The 27,922-nt window shown below is 37.3% G+C and overlaps 1 protein-coding gene across 3 annotated transcripts in view; it reads right to left on the reverse strand.

Annotated features, from left to right (window-relative positions):
* ARID4B (AT-rich interaction domain 4B) overlaps positions 1–27,922 on the reverse strand; it is an 87,977-nt gene that overhangs the window by 4,904 nt on the left and 55,151 nt on the right. For 2 of the 3 annotated variants that reach the window (XM_066178807.1, XM_066178808.1), the window contains exons 12-21: positions 27,472–27,544; positions 26,334–26,428; positions 25,145–25,242; positions 24,668–24,935; positions 23,486–23,658; positions 13,426–13,674; positions 7,311–7,395; positions 6,366–6,558; positions 3,687–4,895; positions 1,715–1,825 (exon numbers count right to left, since the gene is read on the reverse strand). In XM_066178807.1, coding sequence (XP_066034904.1) covers positions 1,715–1,825; positions 3,687–4,895; positions 6,366–6,558; positions 7,311–7,395; positions 13,426–13,674; positions 23,486–23,658; positions 24,668–24,935; positions 25,145–25,242; positions 26,334–26,428; positions 27,472–27,544 — 2,554 coding nt within the window. The remainder of the gene's footprint in view (positions 1–1,714; positions 1,826–3,686; positions 4,896–6,365; positions 6,559–7,310; positions 7,396–13,425; positions 13,675–23,485; positions 23,659–24,667; positions 24,936–25,144; positions 25,243–26,333; positions 26,429–27,471; positions 27,545–27,922) is intronic. The other variant, XM_066178809.1, reaches the window with a different exon arrangement.

Raw genomic sequence — 27,922 nt, forward strand, 5'->3', positions numbered from 1 at the left:
ATCTTTCGCTGACCCAAAACAGAAGAACTTTAACTATAAAGCAACAAGCTGAACTGAACGCAGGTTTTTAATCAAACCATTTAAAGGAGAGTAACAAGAAAATCTATCTGAAAGACAATATTTATGAGTAACGATTGAAAGGATGACGTTTTTCAGCATTACTAAAATAAAACTGAAGTGAAAGCAGGCACAAGAGGCTAATTCAACACAAGTCTAGCAAAACAGTGGAACAAAATGCCTAGGAAATCTGTAGAACCTTAATTGTCAGAGTTGTTTTTAAAAACACATTGAATTTATATTTATGAAGAAAAATGTATGCCTCAGTTGTGTCTGCCCCCAGGTGTTGACAAAATGAGCCCTGAACCTTCTGGCCTTTATGATTTGGTGATCTGCTCAGGAGAAACTGAATACCCAAGACATATCGTGTGAAAGAGCTCGGCCAGCTGCTTGTTGGTGTTGGGTTTAATGCAAAGGCAAGAGCTGAAGCTGCCACAAAAGCAGTTTAACAGATACACCAGAATTTTGCCCAAAGCTTTTTTTTTTGCTTACAGCTGAATCACATTTTATCTATTTATTTTCCTTATTACATCCAGTAGTGCCTGAAGTCTAACAAAAAGAGCACATACCAAGGACTACATGACAGTAGCTTTGAAGTTTTGCTACTGATGAAGACATAGGTTGAGAAAAAGGGGTAAATTCCCCAAATCCAAGGGAACAAAGAAAGGCAAGGCTAAAAATAGTGTATTTTTTCTGCAAATTCAGTTTGTTTTGTTACTTTAATTTCTGGGGTGAGGGTAGGAATAAGGATTATGAAAGGAGAGCAGTGAAACGGAATTAAAAAGGATGAGAAAACATAAAGAGGAGATCAATGAACATGAAAGACAGGTGAGGTGAAAGCAAATACCAGACCAGCAAGTACAGACTTTTAGTAAAAGCTGTTAATAGAACGAGGGGAAGGAAGCTGGGGGAGAGAGAGGAAAAAAGGCATGGCATATGCTTTTTATCCTTGCTTTAACTCCATTTTTTTGCAGTCATCCTCCAGGCTTCAGCCTCTAGCTTTTTCCTGGTATTTTTTTATTAACAGTGAAATGAAGCAGTAAGTGATCTTGTTGTCTCCCAGACACCTGTGCATACCACCCCTAACACACCTCTGCTTTTATTAAGCTTCCCTTACCCAGTACTGTGATTTCTGTTCCAATTAGCTTCTATAACTACAAAAAACTGCAAAAGCTGCATTATTTACTGTAGATGTAACAGACAGCATGGGAAGAAAACAAGAATCTGTATTTCTATGGAATTTTCATATTTGCTACAGGGTAGAGATATTGACCTCTAAAAACTCGTCTCACAGAAAATACTGAGTGCAATTTCCTTCAGATCCCAGTCTCCCCTCTAAAGCAGGTAGCTATCATGATACAGAGATACCTGTCTCAATTCTGCCATGTGTGAAACATCCACTCTTCTTGGCTTTCCTGAATTACACAATATAAAGGAGCTCTTAGAAATAGGCCCAGAAATAATAATACAAGACACTTGAAAACACTTTAGCGTTTAGGTAGAGCAGTTTCTTAATTTAAACAGTGTTAAGAATTTCCTGATGAGAACATTTTGTCCTAATGCATTTTTTATTAACAGACTTCGTCTCCTACAATCTATTGAACAAATGACATGCTACTTTCACACCTTTTATTTCACACTAAGCTGCGGTACTTACTAGTTTTACTCTTCTTTTTGCTGGTCACAGATGTTTTGTGGCTTCTTTTCTGCTTTTTTGAGGAGCTGCCTCCTCCCTGAGCATCTTTAAGTCTTTTTTGGCCTGTACAGACTATAATTGGGGGAAAAAAAAAAAAAAAGAAACTGAAATTAAATAAATGCTTGCACTTCTCCCACAAAACACTTCAAAGCTTAAGCTTGCATACAACAACGCAACTGTTCCTGTCTATCCTTAATGCAGCTCAGTTTTCTACTTCTATTGACAAGAGGAGGTGAAGATAATGAAGGCAGACAAAGTTTCTTTGCATAGAGTGCACTTGTGATGATTACAAATTACTTTCCTATATGCATCACCAGAATTTCTCTTGAACCACATGGATTTACTATGTTTTAATACTGTAAATTAAATAAGAATACATTTACTACAAAAGTTATCAAGACCTACTGGGACTAAAAAATGTTTTTAAAAGTTTGCTGTACTTGGAAGCTGTGGGAAAAAAAAACAAAGCCATAATCTGTGATCAATAGTTACATTGATTGAAGGTGTTAAAAAGAATCTTAGATAATAGTAAAAAAAAAAAAAAAAAAAAAAGAAAGAAAAGAAAGGCAAACAAAAAACAAGGGAAAAAGCTACCAGTATTTGTGACTACAAGGGAAAAAAGGAGAAAAGGAACATGGAAGGATTCTAGTACACCTGCTAAAAGAGAGTGTTTTAGGACTTCTTCAAACGTTGTTTCACGTTTGACCATGCAACTTAGAGATTAAAAATGACCCCTGGAATAAAACAATTTCAGTTCAGGAACCCAATTTTCTGAAACAGGTAACATGCTGACAAAATCAGAGAGGAAGTTAAAGTCTAATGCATGTAAAAATACTCTTCTACAATAGTGTAAAACTTCTTTCAAGTGTCAATAAACTACCTTCATATAAAAGACCCCTGAGCAACTTAAGTTCTAAACCTACACAGCTCTAATTAGCAAAGCAATATGGGTGTATTTATCAAGGGGTACACATTCACCTCCTCTAAACTCTCTCCTATACGGAAACACATTTTGTTGCATACTTTCAGAAGAACATTTCCAAGAGAGAGCTGAAGGTAATGCACCTTTAAGGGCATTTTGAAAAAAATTAGCTAATTGTTAGCCAAATTCTACAGAGATAAGAAAACCCACTTGTCTCAGGATTGTAAACAAAATGTATTTTTTTCCTTTGTGTTCATAAATTTAGCCACTAAAATACAGTGAAAGTAGCTATACTTTTGACTGAACTGTGAAACAGACAGTCACTTTCGGGAAAAAGCTTTTGGATCTTGCCTTGCCAGCAGTTAAAAAGCAGGCAGCAGTACAGCGACATCATGTGCACAAGTGTTTATTATCCCCCAGTCTCTAGGGGTTTCAGGAAAGGAACTTCAATCTGAAAAATCACATATGAAAATGAAACATAGCTGAAAAGGTCAATGCTTTTATCAGCTCGACTTGAATCTTATGAAGTTAATGTTCTAGAAAAATACTAATTAGGAATGACCGCCAAAGCACCCTAGCAGCAAAAGGGCTTTCTCCCCCAAAACAAACAACTTACAGAGAATCAAATTTTATGCAAGGAAAGCATCTCCTGCTTCTAAGGAGGGTGCTGAAAATGTTTCCATCTTGCTACAATAAATGTTCTTTACGCAAGCTATTACAGTTTGCTCTGGGCTTTTTTGCCATATCCAGTATATTCATTCTTTTATCCTTTGTCCCTCAGTGAAACCACCACAATTTCTAATGAAAGGCCAATGAACTTGCTTGGCAGATTACATTTTATTCATGAGATGATTATGCCATTTCCACACATCTGAAATGGACAGCAGGTTACTACTTCCTCCAACAACTAACTTCCCTGCACCCTAACCAAAACAGAATGAGAACACATCAGCAATGTTAGAAATAAGAGCTGGTTAGGTTGGAGACAGCTCTGTTTACCCTTTCCTTTACCTTTTTCAGCATGCTCTGGCTCTGGTTGATTACTACTACTGGAGCTGACGCTGGCATCAAAACCTGTTGGAGAAATATTTCCCTCAGACTGGAGGTCTTGCAGCTCCCCTGCCACACTGTCCACCTCTATTGTGCTATCTGTTTCACTTTTGATGCTTCGTATCTCTTCTTGATTTGGTGGCAGTGTCTCAGAGACGGTGACACTGGACTGATGTCTACTGGACTCTGTTACAGTTACAGAGGAAGGTGACTCAGGAGTTGTAGGAGGCGTATTTAGCACTGAATTGCTGCCACTGCTTGGAAATTCAACTTTCTTCTCACCCACTTCAGTCGGTTTCTCCTCAACAGGTTTAACATCCACACTTGCTGGCAAAGATTTTTCAAGTTCACAGTTAGGCAAAGAAATGCCTTCCTCTGCAAGAGTCTGAAGCTGCTCCTCTGCTGCAGCATCCTCAGGAGCAGCATGTGGAGGAGAGGCAGCAGCCTCAGTATCAGAGTCTGAGAACAGCTCCTTCAGCGTTTTCTTCGGCCACTGTCCTTGGATACTTGACCATACATCTTTTCGATCCTTTGCTCTGGTGTTCTGAAGTCTTTCATCAGAGTTATTTAGAAGCTTTATTCTCTTCTCTCCCACTTCAGAAAATCCAGAGTAGAAAGTACTTGTCCGTAAAGATTTCCTTTTCTCCTCCAGTCCATTGTACTTTTTCGTTGGAGTGATTTTCAGTTTAGATTTGTCTTCCTCATCTTCATCCGAGGAGCTGTTACTGCTATTTTCTAAACTCAGGGAGTCTTTGTTTTTGGACTTTTCATCCTTTCTATTCGGTGACACTGTCTTTAAGGACTCCTCTGCAACGCAGTGTCTTCGCTTACCGCGCTTCACTTGCGGTTTTGCTGTCTTATCCAGGATCTCCTTCTTTCCATCCTTTCTCTTCTTCGTGGCTTCGTCTTCTCCATCGGAGTCACTGTCTTCAGATAACTCTTCCATCTCTTTCCGCAGTCTTTCAGGAGACTTGGATACAGACTTGGGCACTGCTGCATCTGTAAGAGCTTTAGTTTCTTCTGGGAGGGAGGAACCGCTCTGTTCTTTCAGACGGAGTTCGTTTTTGTCTTGGCTTATGGCTTCGGGCTGAGATTCCTCTTTGCCATCAGCATGTACATTTGGGGCACTTTGGTCATCTTCTTGCTCACTATCATCAGAACTTTCAGAAGCTAATTAAAAATAAATCCAAACAAAACAAAAACAAAACAAGAAAAGTTTGTCTTGATTCTGGTTACAAAGAATTATTAAAAAAAAAAAAACCAACAACAACAAAAAAAAAACAACTGAAGAAAACTGTACAGATATGAAGACATGCTACAGGGATCTCTAGCAGTCTCTCTCTTAAATGTTATCTCCTGAAGAGTTCAAAAACTCATGGTATAACTGCTAGATTAGAAACTAGGAAGATTCTCTGTTATACAGCACATCTCCAGGAATTTCTGAAGAGGTAGAGAAAGCGTAGAGTGCATTAATCCATAAAATACAAACTTTCTGCACAATTACCCAAACCAGAAACTGAAAGATGCCCTTACATATTTCTTATGGGTTACAAATACTACCATTCTCTACCATTTTTCTAAGGCCCATAACACAGTCATCATTTTCCCTGGAAAATCCAGAGTCTAAAGGACAGAACAACAACACACACATTGGATACTCTCTAACAAACCAACCTGATGATCAGCCTGGAAAAAGGAAGTGAAAGCAATAAAGGCACATAGGGAAACAAATGGACAAGAAGAATGTAGGACAACTGCAAGAAAATTCAGGGTCAGCAATAAAGAAACTGAAAGAACAAAGATACATAATTCAGAAGAAATCAAAAGCAATCTCATTTAGTGCAAAAAGATACGGATTCAAGGAGAAACACAGGAATTGGCTCAAATATACATATATATGCAAACATGCCCATATGTGTGTGTTTGCATATAAATGTATGTATGTATGTAACTCCTTGATCTGTAAAGTCAATTACAGAATAATTATCACACTAATAATAGTTTCATCGCTAATTGGGTTTTTTGGGGTTTTTTTTGTTTCTCATTTCCTAAGGAAATGAAGCATATGGATTATGTTGATTGTTATTCTACCTACAGTTTTGGAACCCAGTGGCCAGTGTCATTCAAGTACGAATAAGTGGAGTGATTATTAAATTCACACGGCTTCCCCAGAAGTTTGTTGTTACCCAAACTACCTATACCATACATGATTTCTTTCCCTGGAAGCATGCTATAAACTAAGAATGAAGAGGAGCAAGTAGGTATTAAAATGCTGCAGTAAATGTGTGGGCAGGGGAACACAGTGCTAGCAACAACAGACATGCAGATATGAATAATGGGTCCTATAGCTTAGGTAAATCAAAAATGGAAAATTTAGAAATTAGATAGGAAGCAAAAATGCTTTGCTCCACATCAAACAAACAAACAAAAAAGATGGCAACACAAAATGTAATCGACTGTTAACATACTGAATTCACAGAAATTGCCAACACTGCTTTTGTCCAAGGGTTATTTCTGAAGATGATGTTATAATTAGCCAGACAGATTCAAGCATTTAGTTGTATCAGTTATTCTACATTGTCATTTACTCCTGTTTAAAGGCCATTTACAGAGTTTGGAAAAAGCTTTTAAGTACAATACCTTGTAGCCCATTAATGATAGAAGTAATTTCTATTGATTTAACAGGAGCTTGTTCAGTATTTTTGGCTTCAGTGCTGTCAAGTTTGGACCCAGTCTCCGGTGATGTGCTGGTGTGAAAAGGGGGTTTTGACAAACGTCGCAATTTACAAGGTTTAGGAGAATACTTCTCTTCCTTTTCTCTATCAGTTTTATTCTAGGTGAAAAAAAAGATACAAAAACTCTTCTCATTGGAGCACACATCTTATCATGGATTACAATTAAACAATGCTTAACAGTTATCTGAAACATACAATCTGTAGAGGAAAGCTCTCCTTTGTTTAAAGGACTTCAAACACCTTTCTACACTCCATGCCAAGACCTTTCTACTGAATACAGGGACTTTGACAACACTAAAACAAATGGGAAAACAAACACAACCAGTGCTTGAGGAGTAGTGGCACTGCAGGACACCAGGCTCAGCAGTAACAGAAGGAAAACTTCCTTGCAGCCCACTGTCCAAGACATATATCATCATCTAAGCCTAAATATCAGCTGTGGAAGAAACAACTTTAAAAGAAATCTTGGCAATAAAATTATAGAGTCCCATGCATATGGACTGGTCCATAGGTTTGCTCCGCAGAATTAGAGAGCTCTCAAATTTCACCCCCTCAAGCTGCCTCCCAACACTGACAATAACCGTTATCCTTCTCATTTCTTTTCTGTAAATGACTACACACATTGAATTAAAACTTCAGGAAAGAAGGCAACAGAAGCTTGCCTTCCTCACCTCAAGGAGAAAAGCCAAAACCATGATGAAAAGAGTATCCATATTTAAAAGACTACAAAGTTGCTTTGCCTAATAAGCATTTGCAGGCCAATCAAAAGGTCAGGAGGGAGGCAGGGATTACTTAACTGTGTACAAACTAACACAGGGGAGCAACAGAAGAGAAAAGGGAGAAAAATTACCTTTATTTTCTTTCGATGCTTAATTTTTGGTACATTTTTATCAGCTGGTCTCACTATCTTGTCTGCCTTTATCCATTCATCGTACCTAAACAGAAAAAGAAATCATACACGTTTATAGTTTTAAACAGATAATCACATCACAATACAAATTTAACTGAGGAAAAAGATAATTAGTAGCCATATAAAAACAGAATTGGAATTTGAATCAAGTAATCTGGGGAATTCTGAAGTCTGTGAAGTTTCAGCTAAGGTTCAGAGGATTAACGTCTTTTTACACTAGGGTAAATGCAAAACCTCTTTTCCAGCCTGCACAGAATAGCAGAAATCCATGTATGTGGGTAAAACAAACTACCTGAATGAGAAATCTCTACAGACCTCTAAAAGGTATACTTCCTATTTATACACTGTAAAACCTTAACAATAAAATAAATCCTTTCAACTACATAAGATGTGACCACTTCATAAAAATAAACTCTTCTGATCCTGAGTGACTGCAAAAAGTTACCTGGAGTGAGTAACCCTTCAGAGTCACCAACTTTGAGTCACTGACTTTCCCAGTTATATTTTTCAGTTCCTTTTCTGTTAAAGGTTTCCATTTTGTATCAGAGTATATCAAAAACATACTAAATAGCACCAAGATATTAACAACAGGCATCTTGTTATTCAAGACTGGACCTGTTAAGTACAAATCCGAGACCAAAGAAATACATTCTTAGTAAGAATATACTGTAACTATGGTACTGTGCTTGCCAAATTGTGTATTTCTGAAATACTTGAGAACCATTTGAATCAATTTTTTTCCTGCCAATAAGAATAAGCTGCTTTACTACTTAAACTTTAAATTCAAGAACCAGCTGCATAAGAAACAGTACAGATAAAAATTAGTTGGTATTAACTTTGACCTGAATGTACATACAAACAAATTCTGATCCTCCTAGACAAACATAAAAATAGAGGGGAAAAAAATCTAAAAAAAAACCCAAAAACCCAAAACATACTCTCCAAAAAAACTCATACAAGGCGGAGTTGAGCACAATCACCATGCTGGCTTTCCATCTGGGCTTACTTGATCATCATTTTGACATATGCAATGACTACTGATACAGTCCTAATTCACCTTCTTTGCAACCACTGCCAATTATATCCAAAATATTGACATAAATTCAAAATATTTAGGGAAAAACATGCAGACCATGCGATTATGATATACCAAGACTGTCTACACTGCTGCAGACACCACTGTCATTGTACTATTACACTGTCATTACCAGGTGTAATGTCAGTAAACAGGTTCAAAACTGAAATACAATTCTGCAGAGTACTTGCTCACATGGAAAAATCCCATATTCTTTGAGACTGTGGGAAACCCTATTTGAAGCAATCTTTCTTCCACACAAAGACATGTTTTGCACAAGGAATACCATGAAGTGCCTGCCAAACAGACTTTGTGACCCAGAGAAATGCAGGAGTATTTTATTAGATCTAAACACATGCAGAACAGCACTAGGACCTGACAAACAGAAGGTGAAAAGTGAGGATTCTGACAGTGTCCTTTCTGCCTCAACCACATTGCTAGAACACCAAATTTGTATTCACTCATTCTTATGCATCTCCAATAAGAAATTAATCTTCCTCCTATGCAAAGTCTGTGCACAGCCCACACTGTCTGAGATTCATGGCAACTGCAGTGCCTGCTGGGGCAAGAGCTGACAGACATGGGGGCACACTGAACCGAAGGAGGGAAGTGCAGAATCTGAAGAGAATACCTGTCCATACCACAGAGTCCTAAACATCATGTATTAGAAACGGTGGTCATGCAAGCCCTCATCTCAAGGAGCACAAATTGGAACACTAATATGTGACAGTAACAGTTGCTGGCCAGAGCATATCCTGCTTTACTCCTGACTGCACCCAAAACAGCAGACAGACCCTGCAAGGAGGCCACAGAAATCTCCCATCTTCTCCAGGCAATCAGCTGCCCACACTTCACACCTCTGCATCACACAGCTCCTTTCACGACTCACACATTGAATGCACGTGGTTTGCCTAAACCTGGGACAACCGGACCCCAGGCTGAAACAGATCCTGCAAAAAAGATACATTCCAAGCCACAGCTGACAATCTGACCCTAAGTTACTTTCTCCTCCACTGCAAGACTAGAGCCTCTTTCTAGAACTGCACCTGCTAACACATGAATGTTTCTTCATCACCGATTTTACTTTGGACAGTCTGTTCACAAAACAAAATTAACCCAAAAGTATTATCAGAAAAGTTCTTCAGCTCTCATTACAAGAAGCATGTACTTTCAGAGGACCTGGGTTGTTTTACTGCAGTGCTGTCTTTCGTATGTACTGTCTTCACCACCCTAACGTGAGCAGGAAAGAGTGGAGAGGAAGGAGATAATATGGGGAGCTGCTCCTAGAAGACGTTACATAGATTTCTTTTAAAATCGAGATGGGGATTTAATAAGGAGTTATTATTTGCTTATTTTTTAAAATCAGGTGTCATATGAAAACCTGGAATGCTTTCATAACGAAAATCCCCTTGCCTTACCAAAATGAAGACAAAGAAAAGCACCTTGCATCAGAGTATGCACTGATACTATTACATTCATATGCACTACCTGCAAGATAAAATGCACCACAACATACTCTCAGAGACTGCACAGTCAATCTTCCACAGAAGTACTAGAGTAGAAACAAGAAAGCAAGCATACTTGTCCAGACTAGATCTATACTAGCAAAGGTGCCACTTTTCTCAGAAGGACTAGTGACCTCAAGGAGCTAGCAAGCCTTGCAAATTCACTGGAATGGTCCAGTATATTATCTGTAGCTGCGAAAAAGGGAAAATTAAGTTGTTTTGGGGTTTTTTTCGCTTTGATCAAAGAAAGAGAAAAACTAGTCTGATACTCAAATACTGGAATATTAGATAGGGATTCCAGTGTGCCTAATTTCTTTTTTGTTTTTTTAAACAATCCCTCCCCTGCCCCCCTCCATGACTTACGTTACTCTCCAGGACCCAAAATTTTGCTGCACATTTAATTTCAATGGTTAACTGTAAAGTATAAAATTGGTATATGTTTCAACAAGCTTAGACAGAAATTAGCACTTTCACGTGCAGATTTCTGAAGGAAAGAAGTGTTGAAAATAGTAAGTCTTACTTTTAAACATTTGAAACATTCAAGAATAATGTGTCTTGTGATGTTGTACCATAATGACACACAGTTTCAACAATCTAAATGTTTTTTAAATATGCACCCTCTAATTACTGGGAAAACACTGCAGAAGAAAGTCACCTCAAACACACACAATAAACTGTTCTTTGCACTGGGAGCTGAAGATTAAAATTACAACAGAAGGAACTGGAACTGTAGGCCCCAAAGAAGTTTCAGTTACACATAAAGCACACATAATTCAGAACATCACTGGTCTGCCAGAAGTACAGTTTCTCTGCTTTTTCTGGTAAACATATGGTAGCATAAGCAGGCCCCTCTAACAGGGTAGAGATTTCTACCATTCCCTTTGACTACAAGTCAGGCTCCACTGAACACTAACATTCAGAGACCTTTATCAGAGACACATCACCTGAATCTCAGGAGTTAACAACAAGCTTAGTGCCGTACAGCTTCTGCACTTTCTATTTACTCTTTAAAACAAAAAAAATTTCCACAGTTCTTAATGTCACTGTTCCAGAGCACTAAAAAAAAAACCAACCCAACTAGTGAAGATGAGTATCAAGTTAACCCAACTTCATTCCAAGTACCCTAAAGAATGTGAGCACGCCCCCATATAGTTATTCTGAATTCCAGACTGATACTGAAATTAACATGCGATAAGAACCATTACTAGTTATTCACGATTTCTGCTCAAACATACAAGTTTAAAGAACAGGCCATTAAATGGCATACTTGACCAAAAAGGGAAACAGGAAAGTCAACTTTAAGGAGCAGAAGAATGACAGAATTAAAAAAAAATAAATAAATATGATTAGCATATCCTAGTTCAGTACATCCCCTGTGCTGCACATACAGTACCTGTGCTCGCTAAGTAATCTACAATGAATAAGGAGAGGAGGGAATTGCTTCCTACCCACTAAGGCAATTGCTTTTCCAGGTTGTCACTGACTGAAAGCCAAATCAAGCTATTACAGCCTACTAGACTAGCCTTCACAATACTGAACTGTTGAAGTGTTTAGAAGCTGGCTAAAGCTGAGACTTACACACTCTCTCTGTCAAATCGATAACCTTAAGTAATTTTACATGCATGAAAAAGGTTAGCCACATTTAGCAGAGTCCACGCACAGTCCCACGGCTAAATCTCAATCACTGACGTATTTTTCAGCAAAGAATCCTACTCCTCCCACCACAACCTTTTCAGAGGGCTCTTTTGAAACACCAGGTAAAAATATAAACTCGAGTCCTGCTGCCAGAAAGACCAAACAATCAATACTCCTTACTCCTCAAATGAGTGCAAGTTAACTAAAAATGGTTTTATTGTCAAACATTTACTAGTCACAGAAATAATGCCTCTGACATCAATCTGCAGATTTGTTTAAAATGCAGAATTAAAAATTTAGAATCTTGATTTCTCCTTTAAGAACTGGGGTGCTGGGATCTCCAAGGTGAAGAAGACTCAATTTTTGACTTCTCATTTCTTCAGATTTGAAGAGGTACTGCTCAAATAAAAATCTGATCATCTCACCTCATAGCGTGGATAATAGCAAGATATTTGCTCAAAAAGAAAAATAACTTCTATGCTTACATGTGAATTCCAAAACAAGAGTTTAAAAGCAAGAAACCTCTTGGAATGGTACACACAGTAGTCTTCAGTGAGTAGGATGAAAATTTCAGCAAATTGCACTCCAAGGGAGACCTCCTCAATAAGAACTGGACCAAAACGCAAGTCACACCCCAACTCCCACCTTGAGCAGGCTCCATCTCCCCTCATATCTTGACTTCACAGCCCACTGTGCTTACAGATGTTGCCTGAAGACAGTTTATGTCAGATCCTATTCTTGAAGATCAATGTAGATCAAAATTCTACAGAAGATTGGTACCAAAACAGCCAAGAGTGAGATTCCTCCTCAGCAGTAGCTCAGGTGCACCTGGAAATCACCAGGCCGTGATGCAAAGAGGTGAATTCAAGGCAGCACGAGAAGCATTGTACTTCTCTGTTACCTTTGCTAGCAGATCTTGCTAGAACTGAATAAAAGGTATTTCTCCTGCCTTCCTGGTAAGAGGCAGGATGCCCAGATGACAGATGAAGGTTACAAGAACCTCAGCTTTCCAGAAAATGAGAAATAAGAGTAAAGTATCTCAGACTTGTCTCAGACTTGTGGGCAATAGTTAAGGACAACAAGCAGTTATGCTGAAACTGAGGAAACAAGTAGACATGCTTATAAGCTGCTCAAAAACATTAGTTTTCTCTACTTTTTCAAAGTTGCTTCAAGATTTAAATGGCGAGAAAGAGGTCTGAAATAGCAACAGAAATACTTGAACTTATTTCTATTAATGCTAGACTAAAGACAATAAAAAGCATATGCTCCTTAAATTAAAGAAAGCATAAGAAGCCACTAGGCTAAGAAGAGTCTGGCTGGGAAGTTTAGGGCAGCCTCAGGGGGAGGTGGGGTAGGGAGGATAGGTATCAGATCAGATGAAATGCAGTGATTTGCTGTGCACGTATTTGCGACAAAGAATCTTGTTGTTTTCCAGTTAAATACCCTATTGCTGGTGTACTCTGTGCTTCACTGACAAGAGTGAGTTCACAGCCTCAGCTAAATGCACTACTCAATTACTGCATCAGAGAGAATCGGCTTAAGAGAGCCAGAGGAGGAACCTGAAAAGAGTGACATGTCACTTGCATGAGAAGATCTAAAAGTAGATGGGGAATAAATGAAGCCTTCTTTGAACAAGTCATTTTAAGATGATTTTCAAAGTAACTAAAGCCCTACATTTTTATAGTGTTAAAAATCTAAGTTTCATACAGTACAACGACCTTCACAGAACACCAATACTGAAAGTTTAGGACTCCAGATGTCTATTAATTTAGTTTTTAAAATTCATAAGTGTATTTGAGAAGTAATTCAAGAAGTAATCACTAACTAAAACTCAAGTTACCTCACGTTCCATCCACAGTAGTGCACCAAGTAAAGGACTTCTCCACCTTCGATGTCAGAATCTTTAATACTAGCTTCATACATTTTTTGATTTTTCCCTCTTCCATACCGCACTTGGACTTTCATGCCTGGTGGATAGCATTCAAACTCTTCTTCCTCATTGTTATTGTTGTCTTCTTCCTCCTCCTCCTCCTCTTCCTCCTCCTCTGCTTCTTCTTCATCTTCATCTTCTTCCTTATTCGTGTCATCTCTTGAAAGGTTTAAAAAATTGTAGAGTTAATATGAGATACTTCATAAGCTTTTCAGTTCCAAACCACATATATTGATAAATATTGTGGATGCATTAGAGAGTGGGAAACAGGAGGCTCCAAATATGTGAAACTGTACTACAGCTGAGTAATATCAGCAAAATAGGATATAGCAACACACACAAAATCCAGTGACTGTAAGGTGCAAAAGTGACTAAAAGAAAAAAAAAAATCCATCAAAATCTGTATGAGTAGAAGTTGTTCAAACTCATATGATTCTTGCATGCAGTCTCTTTGTTTAAATATAATTTTCTCACTTAAAATTAGTTCTATCCAATATAGAGAAAATTTTCTAAATTCCATTTTTCAACCTGCAAGTTTTACAAATGCTTCTTGAAACTCGTTTCTCAAAAAAATCCTTGCTTGATTACAATACATAAACTCTATCTCAACAGCTTGAAATTAGGGTTGAGATCTAATTTCTGCAATCACAACCAGTCCTGCAACCACAACCAGATTTTGAACCAAAAAAACTCCAACACCTTATGTGACTGTATTAGCAAATTAAACAACCTGTGCTAATTTATGACCTTGTCACTCCTTGCCAATTACACCGAAGTATTCTAAATATGTCAAACTTGCCTTTAATTGCCATATAAATACACAAGCAGGTGTTCACTGCTTTCAGAAGTAAGCTAATTTTGAACACATCTTTAGATATTTTGGACCAATTTTCAGAAGCAGTAAGAACCCACAAATCTGCTAGTTTCAGTCAATGGCAGCTACGGGCTGCTCAGTTATCTGAAAATTATCAGCAATCAGCTTAGAGGCAGACTACATTACAAAAGTTAATGGGGGAAAATATCTTTTAATCTTAATTAGATTTGTAAAGAAGTATTATTTGCACTCATATCATTCTAATCACACACTGTGTAACACAGAACAGATTTAGTTGCTGACTCATTTCACAACAACTACAGACTGACAATAATCAAAAAGCCTGATACATTGAACAGGTATGTTTGGATGTCTGAATAAGAGAATGTAAGTACTGCTCCAAGTCTGATTCACACCAGTATTTTAGTTAAGTTCACAAACAAAGTCCGTATTAATAATCTAAACCTTTCCATAACATTTTCAGTAGAAAATACCCAGATAAACCAAGCTACTTTCTCTCTTTGAAAGGATGCCCCTTTGCAGAACTAGAACTGCAGTATTACTATCTAATTAGTTGGGGAAAGGAAATTCAGAACAATATGCTAAATTCAACTCTTGTATAACCACACTGATTTAATAAAATTACTTCAGAGATCAGTGTTGTCACATATATATATATATATGCATAGACACACTAAATAGACAAACACATACGTGTATAGACATGCGCATACACAGTGAGACAAAGGCTAAAAAAAATCCATTTTTCTCTCTTAAGTACACCAAGTCAGAGAAGACATATCTATTCAAGTATACATGGCATGGACCATACAGTTTAATTCTAGAAGGCCAAGACTTCAATTTTATTTTTTTATGTATATATATATGTATGTATGCATATGTGTATGTATATGTATAAATACACACACACAGTCTTAGCCTTCCAGATAGATAGGGAGATAGAACTATATACTTCCAGTGAACTACTTTGCTAGTGAAGTTAAAGCCACCAGAGTTAAAAATGCAACATGAATAAACAAGCTTTGAAAGCTCACTTATGACAAAATTTACTTCCCCAGGAAATCAGGAAAAAAGGTGCCCAAAGATTCAGATAAAAAATTCCTGAATAGAATTCCACAGCTAACAACAAAAAGCACCAACTAGTAATTTAAGTGATTTGAAGTTATACTCTCTGCTGCACTAAACAAAAACTCCTAGCCAATTTCAGTTCAACGGGTATTCTACAAAAGCTTAAAAAAATGGGATCAGAAGCAGAGCCACCACTGCTCCAAGAACAAGAGGAGCTTGTGATTTTCCATTACAAAGTATACTTCAAAACTGTAGTGAACCAAATTTTGCCCTTTTTTGTTGTTGTTGTTGGTTTTTGTTTTGTTTTGTTTTTTTCTTTCTCTCCAAGATCTGGGGGCACAATCCTTAAATGCTCTCTGCAAAGTAAAGTATGCCTATGCTGGACATTCAGGATTTTCTAGACACTGGCAATTATGGTGCCAGTGGCTTTTCAAAAGTTGAACAAATTTGGAGTCTCTCTCATCTTAATCACCACATGACTTTCTTGGTGTCCCAACGTATCCTACATAGAATCCACAAAAATACCAGAAATTGGTACTTTCTGGAAGAGATATCTGAAACCATTATTGTGAAGCTGAGTAACTTGGATGGTCAAGGAGATGTGAACACCAGGCTGAACAGAGGTGGAGGGCATGTCAGGCAGCAAAAGCAAAATGGAAGAAGAGATGGCTGCAATTAAAAAGCGTTCCAAGGAGTGACTTGGTAAGCAATCATAAGCTCGAGACTTTAAGAAACCAAACAGAAGCAAAGAACGTTCATCATTTTGGAGCAGAAAAAAACCAACACACTCATATACCTCCTGGAACAAAAAACCAACCAAGCCAAAAAAACCCAACACAAAACCCAAGAACACATACCAGTGGTTGCAAGGAAGACATTGTCTTATAATGCCATAAATAGTTCAAATCTGGTAGTGCAGACAAAGGAGAAGCCATGACTGCCACAAAACTGAGGTTTCTAAAAGAAAATTGCAATTGTAGCCATCCAGTATGCACAGTCATAACTTCATTAGTCCATGTATGTATGCATGAGATCATTGGATTTTCTTCAAAGCTGTTTAGTCAAAATCCCATTTGGGGGGAGGGCATGGGGAAAAGGAAAAAAAATAAAGAAAAAAAGAACCAAACCTCTTGACAGCAGACAGTAATTGTCAACTTAAAACCAGTACAAAGCAATATCCACCACAAAGCTGCAACAATTTGAACAACCCAAGCAGCAGCTGATGAAACAAGGCAGCAGCAGATGTGCATACACAGGGTACAGGAGACACAACAATACAAGTGTCACTCTGTTCCAGAATCCAAAGAACTACCAGAAAGCTCAGCTGGACTTAAAACTATTTCAAATTAGAACCATAGACTAAAAAGAATACCCCCACCCCATTTCACAAGGATTGGGAACATAAACCTTCAGAAGCAAGAAATGAATGAATTGCAAAATATTTGTTAAAAAAGTAAAATCATTAAAATGTTTACATCATACAAATATTGCTTATCATTAGTTTCAAACGACAATGCAGAATCCTCAAAAGGCTAAAACCACACACACAACATGTCATTCTCAGTCAATATAAAGATTTGACACCACCAAGCTCATAATTAAGTGTATTAACAACCAGATGTAGTTAATAAATGAAACTGCTGCTGTTATACCACTCAAGAAAATGCAGCATCATGCAGATCTCTTACAACTCACATTTTTTGACACTAAACACGAGCTGTAACAAAGCCCAGGTGAAACCTAGAGACAGAGCATGATTTGGAACACCGTATCTGCCTCCTAGGATTCCTGTTTTGCAGCAAACCTAACCCTGCTCCAACACACTTCCCCTGATGCACCAAACTTGTACGCACAGCAGGTGAGACGGCACATGCAAGATTATTTTTCAGGAGTTATTCTAAAATTTGAGGAAGCAAGATTATTTCAATTATTGGTTCAATTAAGTCATTAGAGTTAATTGAGTCACTTACAGAAATAAACTTAAGTATAATTGACACTTCAAGTTTAGGAATTAGCTTCTACTTTCGTTTCCTGCTTATTTTTTTTTCTTTTTTCTCATCCTAGAGCATAATTTAACCTCTACTTCTCATAATACAAAGCTAAAAGATGTTCAGTCCCTCTTCACATTGTCAATCATAGACGTATTAAGGTGACCTTAGGTTTTAAGGCAGAGAGGTCATTAAGACCTTTACTCATGCCATGATAACAGAATCTCATCTTTAATTACAAAAAACAACACCCCACCCCCTCCCCCCCCCCCCAAATCACCAGTATTTGTCTTCCCTCTTGTCCTGGTTTTGGCTGGGACAGAGTTTATTTCTTCTTGGTAGCACAGTGCTCTGTTTTGGATGCACCAGGATGGGAGGAAAGTGAGCCAGTGGTTGCATGGCACACAACTGCCGGCTGGGTTAAACCACAGCACCACTGAAGCTACAAAGAAAATCTGAAAATAAAAGCCCCAGGGACTTTTGTGTGCATAGAGAAAGTTGGAATAAATGCAGCTGGGGTCCCTTGTGCCAAGGGAAGGGGAAGGCACTACCTTGACGTGAGTCACACCTGAGTGTAGTACAGCATACTTCAATCATGCATGCACGTAGTGTGTAATCAGTGTGTTCCTCTGCTGTCACAGGTGAGAAGACCTCATGTGATCATCTCTCATGGTTCAGACACACGTGCTCAAACATTCCTCAAAAGGATTAAGGGTGGCTCCCAAGTCTGACTGAAGAGTACAGCCCTTCCTGTTTTACAGCACTGGTTCACATTCACCTTGGAAGCATCCAGTATCTGATGAATGGTTAAAGACTCTTCCACACATGTAAGCCTCGGTGACAGCCACCATGGTTAATAACCTGCATAGTGACCATTTGCTATGTAAAATATGATGGAAGAACCACTTTTCCCAAATCAGATGTCTCCCTTCCATTCAATACAAAGAGCCAGTACATTTACACCACCACTCTACGCTTTATTATTGTCATTTGCAGCTTATTGCTGTATCAAAAGCAATCACTGCACGTATGTATGTATCAGTCTGTGTTCTGTATTAAGAAAAAAAAATCCATTAGACTTTCTGAAAACATGACTAAGCAAGAACTTCTTTCCTCATACAGACAGCTGAAATACAAAAATAGAACACACATTACAAATAAGAGCATTGAAATATATTTCTATAAATAAAACTACTAAGCATGGTTCTTAAAAGCATTTTTCTTTTGTATACACACCAACAATCTGAGCATATGTTTACACTACACAATCATTGAACATGACACTGCTCTCCATTTTCCCAAGCTAATCAATTCCACATAAACTTGAATCAAACTGGAGAAAGCCATCTCAATATACAGTTATCAGCTCTTCAGAAACTGAGAGATAAGCCTTTTATATCAAATATTCTACCCTCCAGAAGATTCTAACCTTCTTGCTACCATTTCAGATTCACCACCACAACAATGTGTCATTTCAATAGATGAGGAACTGAAGAAAACATTGTCTCTAACAATGTCTCCCTCCCATACGTGAAACGGAGCTTCTGACCATTAAACTGCTTTCAGAAAATCCCTAATAGGTGTTAGCAGAAATTTTAACTCTTGTACAGAAAGTTTCAGCAGCAGCACAGGCACAGCAGGTAGTCCTCTTATCCCACAGGGGCAATAAACCTTAGTAAAATCCTTTACATGAAACAATGCCCATCTTTACTTAGTTTTCAATTACTGCTTTTATTAATCCTAGTTCCCTCCTACTGCTTATAGGAGGGGAAATATTACCACTGCATGAAAAATGCATGTAACAGCTTTAAGATTAAGAGTTTTCCCTTGCACGTGCATGAATGGCTGATAGTCTTGAACAGAATTAAACCACACACTAAATGTTTAGTATTTTCACCTCGTGATATTGTCAAAATATGACAGTAACAGCTGCCAGAAAACCACACCATGCAGACCTAAAACATCAGTATCAGACAACAAGAAGTGTTTATGTTTCTAAAGCATTCCTTAAGGATATTTATAATGCATTCCCTGGAGAAAATTTTAAAAAAAGACCATTTTTAAGAACAAGAAACAAGCAAGTTCAAGAAGTTTCCTAAGACCAAAGAAGGACTTGTGCAGATGACAGTCTGATGAGCAAGAACAAGACAAGATCCAGTGATAGCAGCCCTTCCTGGTGTAAAGGCAGCACCTCAGCCACAAGAAGGAAAATGCAAGAACAAAACCTCTTGCAATGTCTATGTACTGCAGCTGGAATTCTTAAAAAAATTTTGCCTGGGCACCTCAGAAATCCAAATACTACTCATATACAAGTCTGCTTTGTTGAAAAGCAAAAATTACCCAGATTCTCAGCATTTAACCTTTCATTTCAGTACGTAGTTCTTGACAGTGGTCTATCCCAGGTGCCATAGAGCAAAGTGTTAAAACCAAACTGAAACACAAAGCCAACTAAAAAACAATTCCCAATAGAAACTCCAAAGCCAACACCGAAATTCGGAGTTGAATTAACTATCTGGGGGGGAAAAAATCTTACTAATATTGTTAATATAGCAATTAACCTACACTTCAGTTCCCAAACTGTACCTACTACGAAATTTTTAAAGATTTACCTTTCATTTTGTTAGTCTGTACCAAATAACCCACACCTTCTAAAAACTGCACTAGGCTCCTGGCCTCAACCTCTTTGGAACGTATTCAACTGTCTACACTGTTCATTGTGTAGAAAATTACCTCGGTTCTCAATTTGTTGAGTTTGACCCAAGTGTTCAACAAGTTAAAACAGTTAACATTATTGCATGTAACAAAAGAAACAGCACACCAACTATGCCGTGCTACATTTGAAGATCCACAACATGAAGTTTGTAGGAACTTCTAAAGAAGACGGATTTTGAACTTTCACGTTTATTCATTGGCCAAGTATAACACTTTTTCTGATGTTATGAAAAAGGATGATTTACAAAGTGGGTTTTGTAGAGGACCCTCTGGGACAGACACATGGAACGTAACACATTACTGGCTTTTTAAAAACTTGTTTTAATGACCACAAGTTGTACAACCTGTATCTAGCACAGGTATCTTCCACTAGCCACAGAAAAAAAAAAAAAAAAAAAAGAAAAAACCAAAGCAAAAAGTGAACAAGAAAAGCATGTGTAGAATAAAGGACAAGGCGCCCTTTGAATCTCTGCTCTCAATGTTCAGAGACGCACAAGCAGGCAAGAAACTGGCATTCTGGGGAAGAAAGGAAAAGAAAGTTGAGCCTTTCTTCCTCTTCATCATATTGTTGAAGTCTGTGTAGATGGGACCATACAATTCAAGTGGTGGCAATCTCAAAGGTTTGAGACACACAAGATTGCACAAAGAAACAAACTTGTAGAAAATAAACAACCCTGGCTACCAGTAGTATTTCCTGAAATCTGGAAGCTGGGAGTTACGTCCAGTCCTCCCATAAGAAAGTCAAAAAGAAGAAACCCAGAAGTTTTTCTGTCCTCATGGCTCCTTGTGTCTGTAGACAAATAAGCTACATCATGATGTCCAAAGTCCTACAGATATAAATGTAAATAGAAAACTCTACAAGTTTGCCTAATATAACATTAGATTTAATTTGTTTAGCTATTTTGTTAAGACTCTGAGGGACAAATTGTTCGTAACTTTAAAAAAGTTCCAAGAAGACATTTTAAATACACCAAGTAATAAAATTTCAGTCTGAAGTTCACACGGACCTATTCTGATTACATTTCAGGTATTGGTGTGCGTAATTAGTTTTCTACCTAAAAAATGCCTATTTTAATTTTGCATTTCAGTTCAACAAAGAACTCCAACCACAGCATTTCCACCTTTGTACAAGTTCTGCCACTTCTAATGCATAAAGCTGAGTATAAGGAAGTACAACATCTAATACAATGCCCCATAAAATTCCTTTAAGCCTTTATGGTATAAATGCTAAAAACATTATTTACCATTTAGGATGACAGTGACATTGTTAAAAGCTCTTTAAGCTAATACAAGTGCATTTTGTACTGCCTATCAATCTGAGAGGGTAGAAGGGAAAAGTAATCATGCTAAAAGTGCAACTACAGTAACACTGCTTATAAATACTTAAAATTACCTGCTAAAAGTGTTCCATTTTTGTAATTTAAATTGTTCCTTAAAACACAGCATACCTCCCAGCAATGACCACATCACCACCTACACCTCTTTTTAGAATGATGCCTTCTATTCTAAGCAACTTGTTACAATCTTCCATGAGTCATAATAGCAAAATACTAGTCGGAACAGTTTTTCACTGGGATGAGTAAGGAGGAGCAGAGGGAAAAGAATCCACTCAATTGCTATCAGGTGAATTGGGAAAACTTAAAAGGAAACAGGTATTCTCTACAGATTTTTGTTGTTTTCATAAATAAAAAACTAGGAAGACTCGTAATGTTTTTGGATATCATAAATAATGCAAATTGACATGAATTGGGATAAAAAACATTCCAATTTAAAAAAATAAAAATAAAAGATTACTGAAAAGCAAATGCAGCTTCTAACTTTTCATGTACCATTTACTACTGCAGCATGGTAAGCATGAAGCCACTATACTTTTCAAGTACATAAATAAATACAAAATAACATCATGAATATACACACATGCAAATACTCAACTTGGGAACTTTAAAAACTGCTATTCTCTAAGCACTGCAAAGTTTTCCATCTACTTATTTATTTTGAAAGCAGCATTGTAAAATCAGTCTTTAATAATTGTGAAAATCTGGCAAACCTGCTGAAGGACAACTCACCTAGTTCACATTAAAAATAGCAAATGCAACAAAGTCCAGCAATTAGTATTTTAAAAAAGGAAAGTTTACGTAAGATACAAACAAAATCACATCCATAGAGAAAAGGATCTTCAACTGAGTTCAGGTAAACTTGGTTTTTCTGTATTCTGCATTTCTGAGTTACAGAAATTGCCAACGACATCTCACTGAAAATACTCGAGAGGACAAAAAACATTTCACAAAAGGATTTTTCCAAAAATCGAAACCTAAAATAAAATAAAATAACTACTACCAATGAATCAGAAATCAGTATACTAAACTATGACATTCTGGCCACAATTTTTAATGGGTCAGAAAAAGCATTAAGAACTAATGATATTTAGACAGAAGATCAAGACAGCTGATCTACTGAACAACAAAATTGCTGGAATGAACAAGGGAATTACTGGTCAGGTAACAGATGATATTAACTACAAAAAAAAACCCAACAAAACCCAACACATCCCTGATATACAGATTGCTGTGAAAGTATTAGGAGGTGTCATTATCTGCTTTCCCTCTTCTAACAGCTTCTCCCTTAAGCATCTGTTACTGGGTTTCATTGAAGACAAATACTGTATTAAAAGAGATCTATCTGACCTCTAAGGGTAATTTTTGTGTCCTTAACACTAGAAATCATACTGCATGAGGGTTTTAGTTGTAAGAATACAAATCGTTAACACACTGGGGATTAATGAGGACTATATTCTGGTTGTACTTTTTTTATGTGGCTGCTGAAAAACACTTGTGAGATTTTCCTGCCCTGAAACAGAAAAACCTGCCCATTCCATGAACCAAATGATTTACACACACTCATTGATTAGATGGCCCTGAGCATCTCTATTATTTCCATATCCTACTTTCAAAACACCTGTCTGAAGATCTGCACAACAGACTCCTGCCAGTACCGGGGCTATTCAACACTACTGTCCAAAAAAGCAAAAGCTGGAAACTGCAACACTTGTACCAAAATCAATTATAACAATACTCTTGGCAATGACTGAAATATTTTTGTATTAAATCTAATAGTCACCTATGCTTGGTATATTCTGTTCTCACTCAGCTTACATTTAGGCCTGAAACCTGTAAAACTTAAGCTGCCTTTTCCTTTAAATATGGCTAGATGAACCTCAATGGCCTAACCACGACAAAGTTATAAACGCATTGGTCTCTGGAAGACACAAGTCTAATTAACAACACCATGTCTGATTTGAAGTTCAAATGACAGTAGTAAAATTTAAAAAACATCTATGTCTCATCTGATTAGAAACAGCATAACTTACCCTGATTTTTCTTTTTCTTCAGCATCTGCATTTACTGTAGGATTTTCCATTTCTTTCATCTTCTCCTCCTCTTTATCTTCCAATTTGGCTTCCTCTTCAGTTTTTATTATATTTAAGTCCTTTTCTTGATCAGGCTGAGTAAGCACAGAATCTGGCAAATTTTTTTTGTTTCCCTAGGATAACAAAACCTTTAGTTAACTCACAAGGTGAAAACAAAGGATTTAAGAAAACGCAGACAAAACACACTGAAGTCATAAGAGCAAAACAGGGTTATGGTGTTGGGCTAGTCCTAAATTACAGCACCTCTGCTTTCCCTTTTGAAAATCTTAAACTAAACCTAACAGTTTAAAGTTACAGCCAATGTCCGAGCTTGTTTTATCACAATGATAAAGGCATGGAGCTCTTGGACTTGGACTGCAAAGCAACCCCCAAGACAAACACTTCACAAAGCACATTTCCACTTGGGGTGCAAAAATACCAGTACTGGCCTGTCTGGCATTCCTCCCAGAGAATACCAGCATACAGACAAGGGCTGGCTGCCACTTATAAGGAGAAGTATTACAGCTGTGTTGCACACTGACTTGAGAAGCCACACTGCTTCTACAGCAAACTCCAAGGCCTGTACAGTGCAGCACATCAGTTTATGGCCCTGAACTTCCTTTGCTAAAGCCACTGAATCAACAGTGGATTTTGAAAAGCTATAAACATTTCCCTCTCTGAACCACTAAACTACATTAGACCATATGTACATAGTATGTCCCAGGTCTTTGCAGAGCTTCACTGGATTCACTGGAACATAGAAGTAACAGCAGTATTTATGAGGGCTTACAAGCATTGCTAAATGCATAATGAAAATACCAGCAATATAGCTGTGAACATGCATTACCCAGACAAGGATAAAGCTGGACACTATACAGTCTCCATTTCACCCAGGAGGCCCTCAAACAAGTGGAATGTTGGAGCTGTTTTCTAACAAGTCAGATGTTTTGACATCGTGACCCCCTAAAACATGTAGCTAGGGTATACAAAGCTCAAATGTCTTGTTCTGAATTAAGTCTACAGCTAGTTTTTGTCTCATTTTAAATCCACCATAGAAAGTTCAATCTTTCTATTAATTCACGGTTATTAACACACCAACTGACTTTATAAGCAAGACATAGGATGAACTTCAAAATATATTACCAGAACAGAGGGCTTATCATTTTCTTTGCTTTCATTATCATTCTCAGCTGACTTTTTTTCTTCTTGTTGTACTATTGCTACTTCCTCCTGCTTGCGCTCGTCCTTGTCCACCTTTATCTCTTTTGCATCCTGCTCTGGTTCTTCACGTGTCTTCAATTCTTTTTCTTTTTCACAGTCTTTACAAGGCTTGTTTGTCACTTTCTCTGGCAATGCCATTTGAAATTCAATGTTAGCTGATGTACAATACTCTTCAAAACCATAGAGATATCTAAAAAAAAAAATAAAATGTTTGTGATAAGCAAGTTTGACTCAAGAAGGAAAATCCAACCTAGAGAAGCTAAACACGGGCAGTAGCTTTAAAGCCTTAAAAACTGTATTATAACCAAAGAGTTAAGGACTTTATGTATATCACCCCTAGCACAGGATCACTTCAGTTCACTGTAGTTTTAGCATAAACTTCATGGCTTTATTACTTACTTTCTGTATGCACATTTAACATTATATCCTGCAGCTGAATTTAATACAGGGATTCCAAGATCTTGATAAACTTGCTTCCACACCGCTCCACTTTCAATCTGTTAAAGACAATGAAATCATTGTTTTTGAATTAATTCACTGACAAAAAAACCCCCTATACTGACAAAGTTTACAGCTTCAGAAAATAAATGTAAGTAATTTCCTCTGATCTATAAAATTTCTATTTATCACACACACAGTATTTCACTGTAATGCAAACTGTAGTCTAACGTAATTACTTTAAGCAATTTAGCATTTCTGCACTGCAACAAAGCCACAGCAGGCTTTCCTCTCCAGGTAGCAATAAAACAGAGGACAGAAAATATAACTATCAGAAAAATCAGTACATCATTTTTATATTTAAAGTAATACTGAACTATCAAAGGTAGAATTTTAATTAAATTGGAAAGAAAAAATAAGTCAAAGCATTAACAATACTGAGCCCTGGTAGTACTGCACCAGCCATAGTGCCTACCACTCTTTCCCTGCGTCCTTAACATGCCCTTTGGTGACAAAGTCCCATGCTGTGTCCATTTCTAACCATCTCGGAAGGTAAAGCAGATGTACTGCAATACCCAGGTACCACATCTTGTCCTGTCTATGAGAAAGGTGTCACTGCACAAATAGACCTCCCCAGCTGTCAAGCTACATTCATGGGAAGCAGTTCAAAGCAAAACCAGAATCTGCTTAGCCATGAATTCAATATGTTTCAATTACTTCTCCCAAGACCAGTCTCACTAATCCCAGTCAGCAAATTTTTTTACACTGCCTAGAATAAATAGAAATTGAGGGCCTCACATCAGGCCACTAAATTGGTTGTCTTTGAGATTTTACTGAGCACTGACTCCTTTCACTTGGAGGTAACAACTTTATCAGACAAATGTTTCTTGAAATATTACAAAAACACACACACTGGCTGATTTTATGCAGCAATATTAAACATGCTGGGTAGATGTGTAATTTATTTAGCATCTCACTAGTTCTGGTTCATGTTAAAGCATACTCTTATGCAGCCACAGTAGAAAACTTTAATAAATCTAAAGGTCCTGTGTTATTTATCAGTGCTTCACAGAGTAATAAATTATTTCACAATAATGAACAGCGTCTTCAGGTTTTATGACTCTGGAGTACTCATCATACTAATACTCACGTTATCAAATCCTCCAAGCTTGTGTACAAGTCTGAATAATTTGAAGAGATTCAAATTTCTATATCCTAATACAGGTCGCTTGTTAATAGGAGTCCCTGGGTAACAAAGACAGTTGTTAGGTGGTTTGAAGTATTTTTTTCAGAATAACAGGAAACTCACATCATACACACTATTATTAAACACATTATTTTAAACCCCACCTCCTGCATCTGTTACTTTTTATGAAATTAAAACTCTATAGAGTCTTACTGAACTAGAGTGAAAAATGGGTTGTTATTTAACGCATATACATACATTCTTCCATACACTTCTGAACATGCAGAAATCATGCACATTTTCTTGCTAACTATATTATACGTATTTTTATTTCACCCACTGAAGCAATTACATCTAGAAATACAATAGTCCTTTCACTGATACAAAAAACCCTACCCCAACCCTCATGAGGAGCAATCCCACAATTCTTCAAGAGCTGAAACGTCCTATGCCACTGTACTAGCAGTAGCTATCACACTGTCATCTCTTGTGAACAGTTTAACTCATTTCATATGGCATTACAGAAGATACTAATTTAGCCAGTTATAATAGTAATTTAAATACAGATACCCTCACCCTTGCCTCTAGAGAAACTGCACTTTTCTTGCAGTATATAAAAACCAGGTAAAAGTTTAATATAATGAATGGTACTGGCTTTTAAAAACATCTCAATCTACAGATAATGTTCACAGCACTTAAGTGATCAGGATTCACAAAAGAAAATTAGCACAAAGTAAATGCATTTTTCCATGACCTAAAAGGTGTGTGGGTCGGTATTTTAAAGTTATTACACTGAAAATATAAATTAATATGATTGAGATTATTAAAAGTCTGATTATACACACTGTAAGTACACTATAGCAAATACAGTACAATATATGCAAAAACATAATAGGATATATACTTATATATATCCATTTATTTCTGGAAGCAGAAACATGGGACTGCATTTTAGGAGATGAGTCAAGTGACAGACTCATCTTCCTAACAGTAGGGAAGTCAGAAGGCATGAGTATGGTTTCCCTGTTTCCAAAACTGTACTGGAAAGCACTACTAGTTTAAAGACTCAATTTTTCAAAGTACTGCTAATTAAAATGCCCACCTCTGTCTTCCATGAACTTGTACAATTGCTGAAGAAAGTTCTCTCGTTCTTCAGGAAACGGCTCTATTTCCTCCTGTTGAAAGGAATGCACGCAAGAAAACTGTCACCATTTTGAGTTAGAGTCCTTCAATACGAAGCATAAGTCAGTGATAATTTAGGTTTAAATGTTTAAGTTTGTTTCACTGTAGTCAGCAACAGGATAAGGCACAGAGAGATACATGCTCTCGGTGCTATGCCACATGAAACCAAGTTTTATGAACTACAGTGTTTCAAAATACATAAAACATTGACTGTAAACATACATCAAAATTGGATTTTTGACTGATCACTGAAGTATCGTAAGTGATACCATAGATCAAGACGTGTTCTCAATTTCATCCATTTATGCAGAAAGTCTGGGAGACAGCACTATTAATGACCAAGAGGCTATCAGAAATCTCAGCTCTATTTC

The sequence above is a fragment of the Chamaea fasciata genome, unplaced genomic scaffold (genome assembly GCF_029207755.1).
Source record: "Chamaea fasciata isolate MVZ Bird 193981 ecotype frontalis unplaced genomic scaffold, bChaFas1.0.hap1 SCAF_3, whole genome shotgun sequence".
NCBI classification, from domain to species: Eukaryota; Metazoa; Chordata; class Aves; order Passeriformes; family Sylviidae; genus Chamaea; species Chamaea fasciata.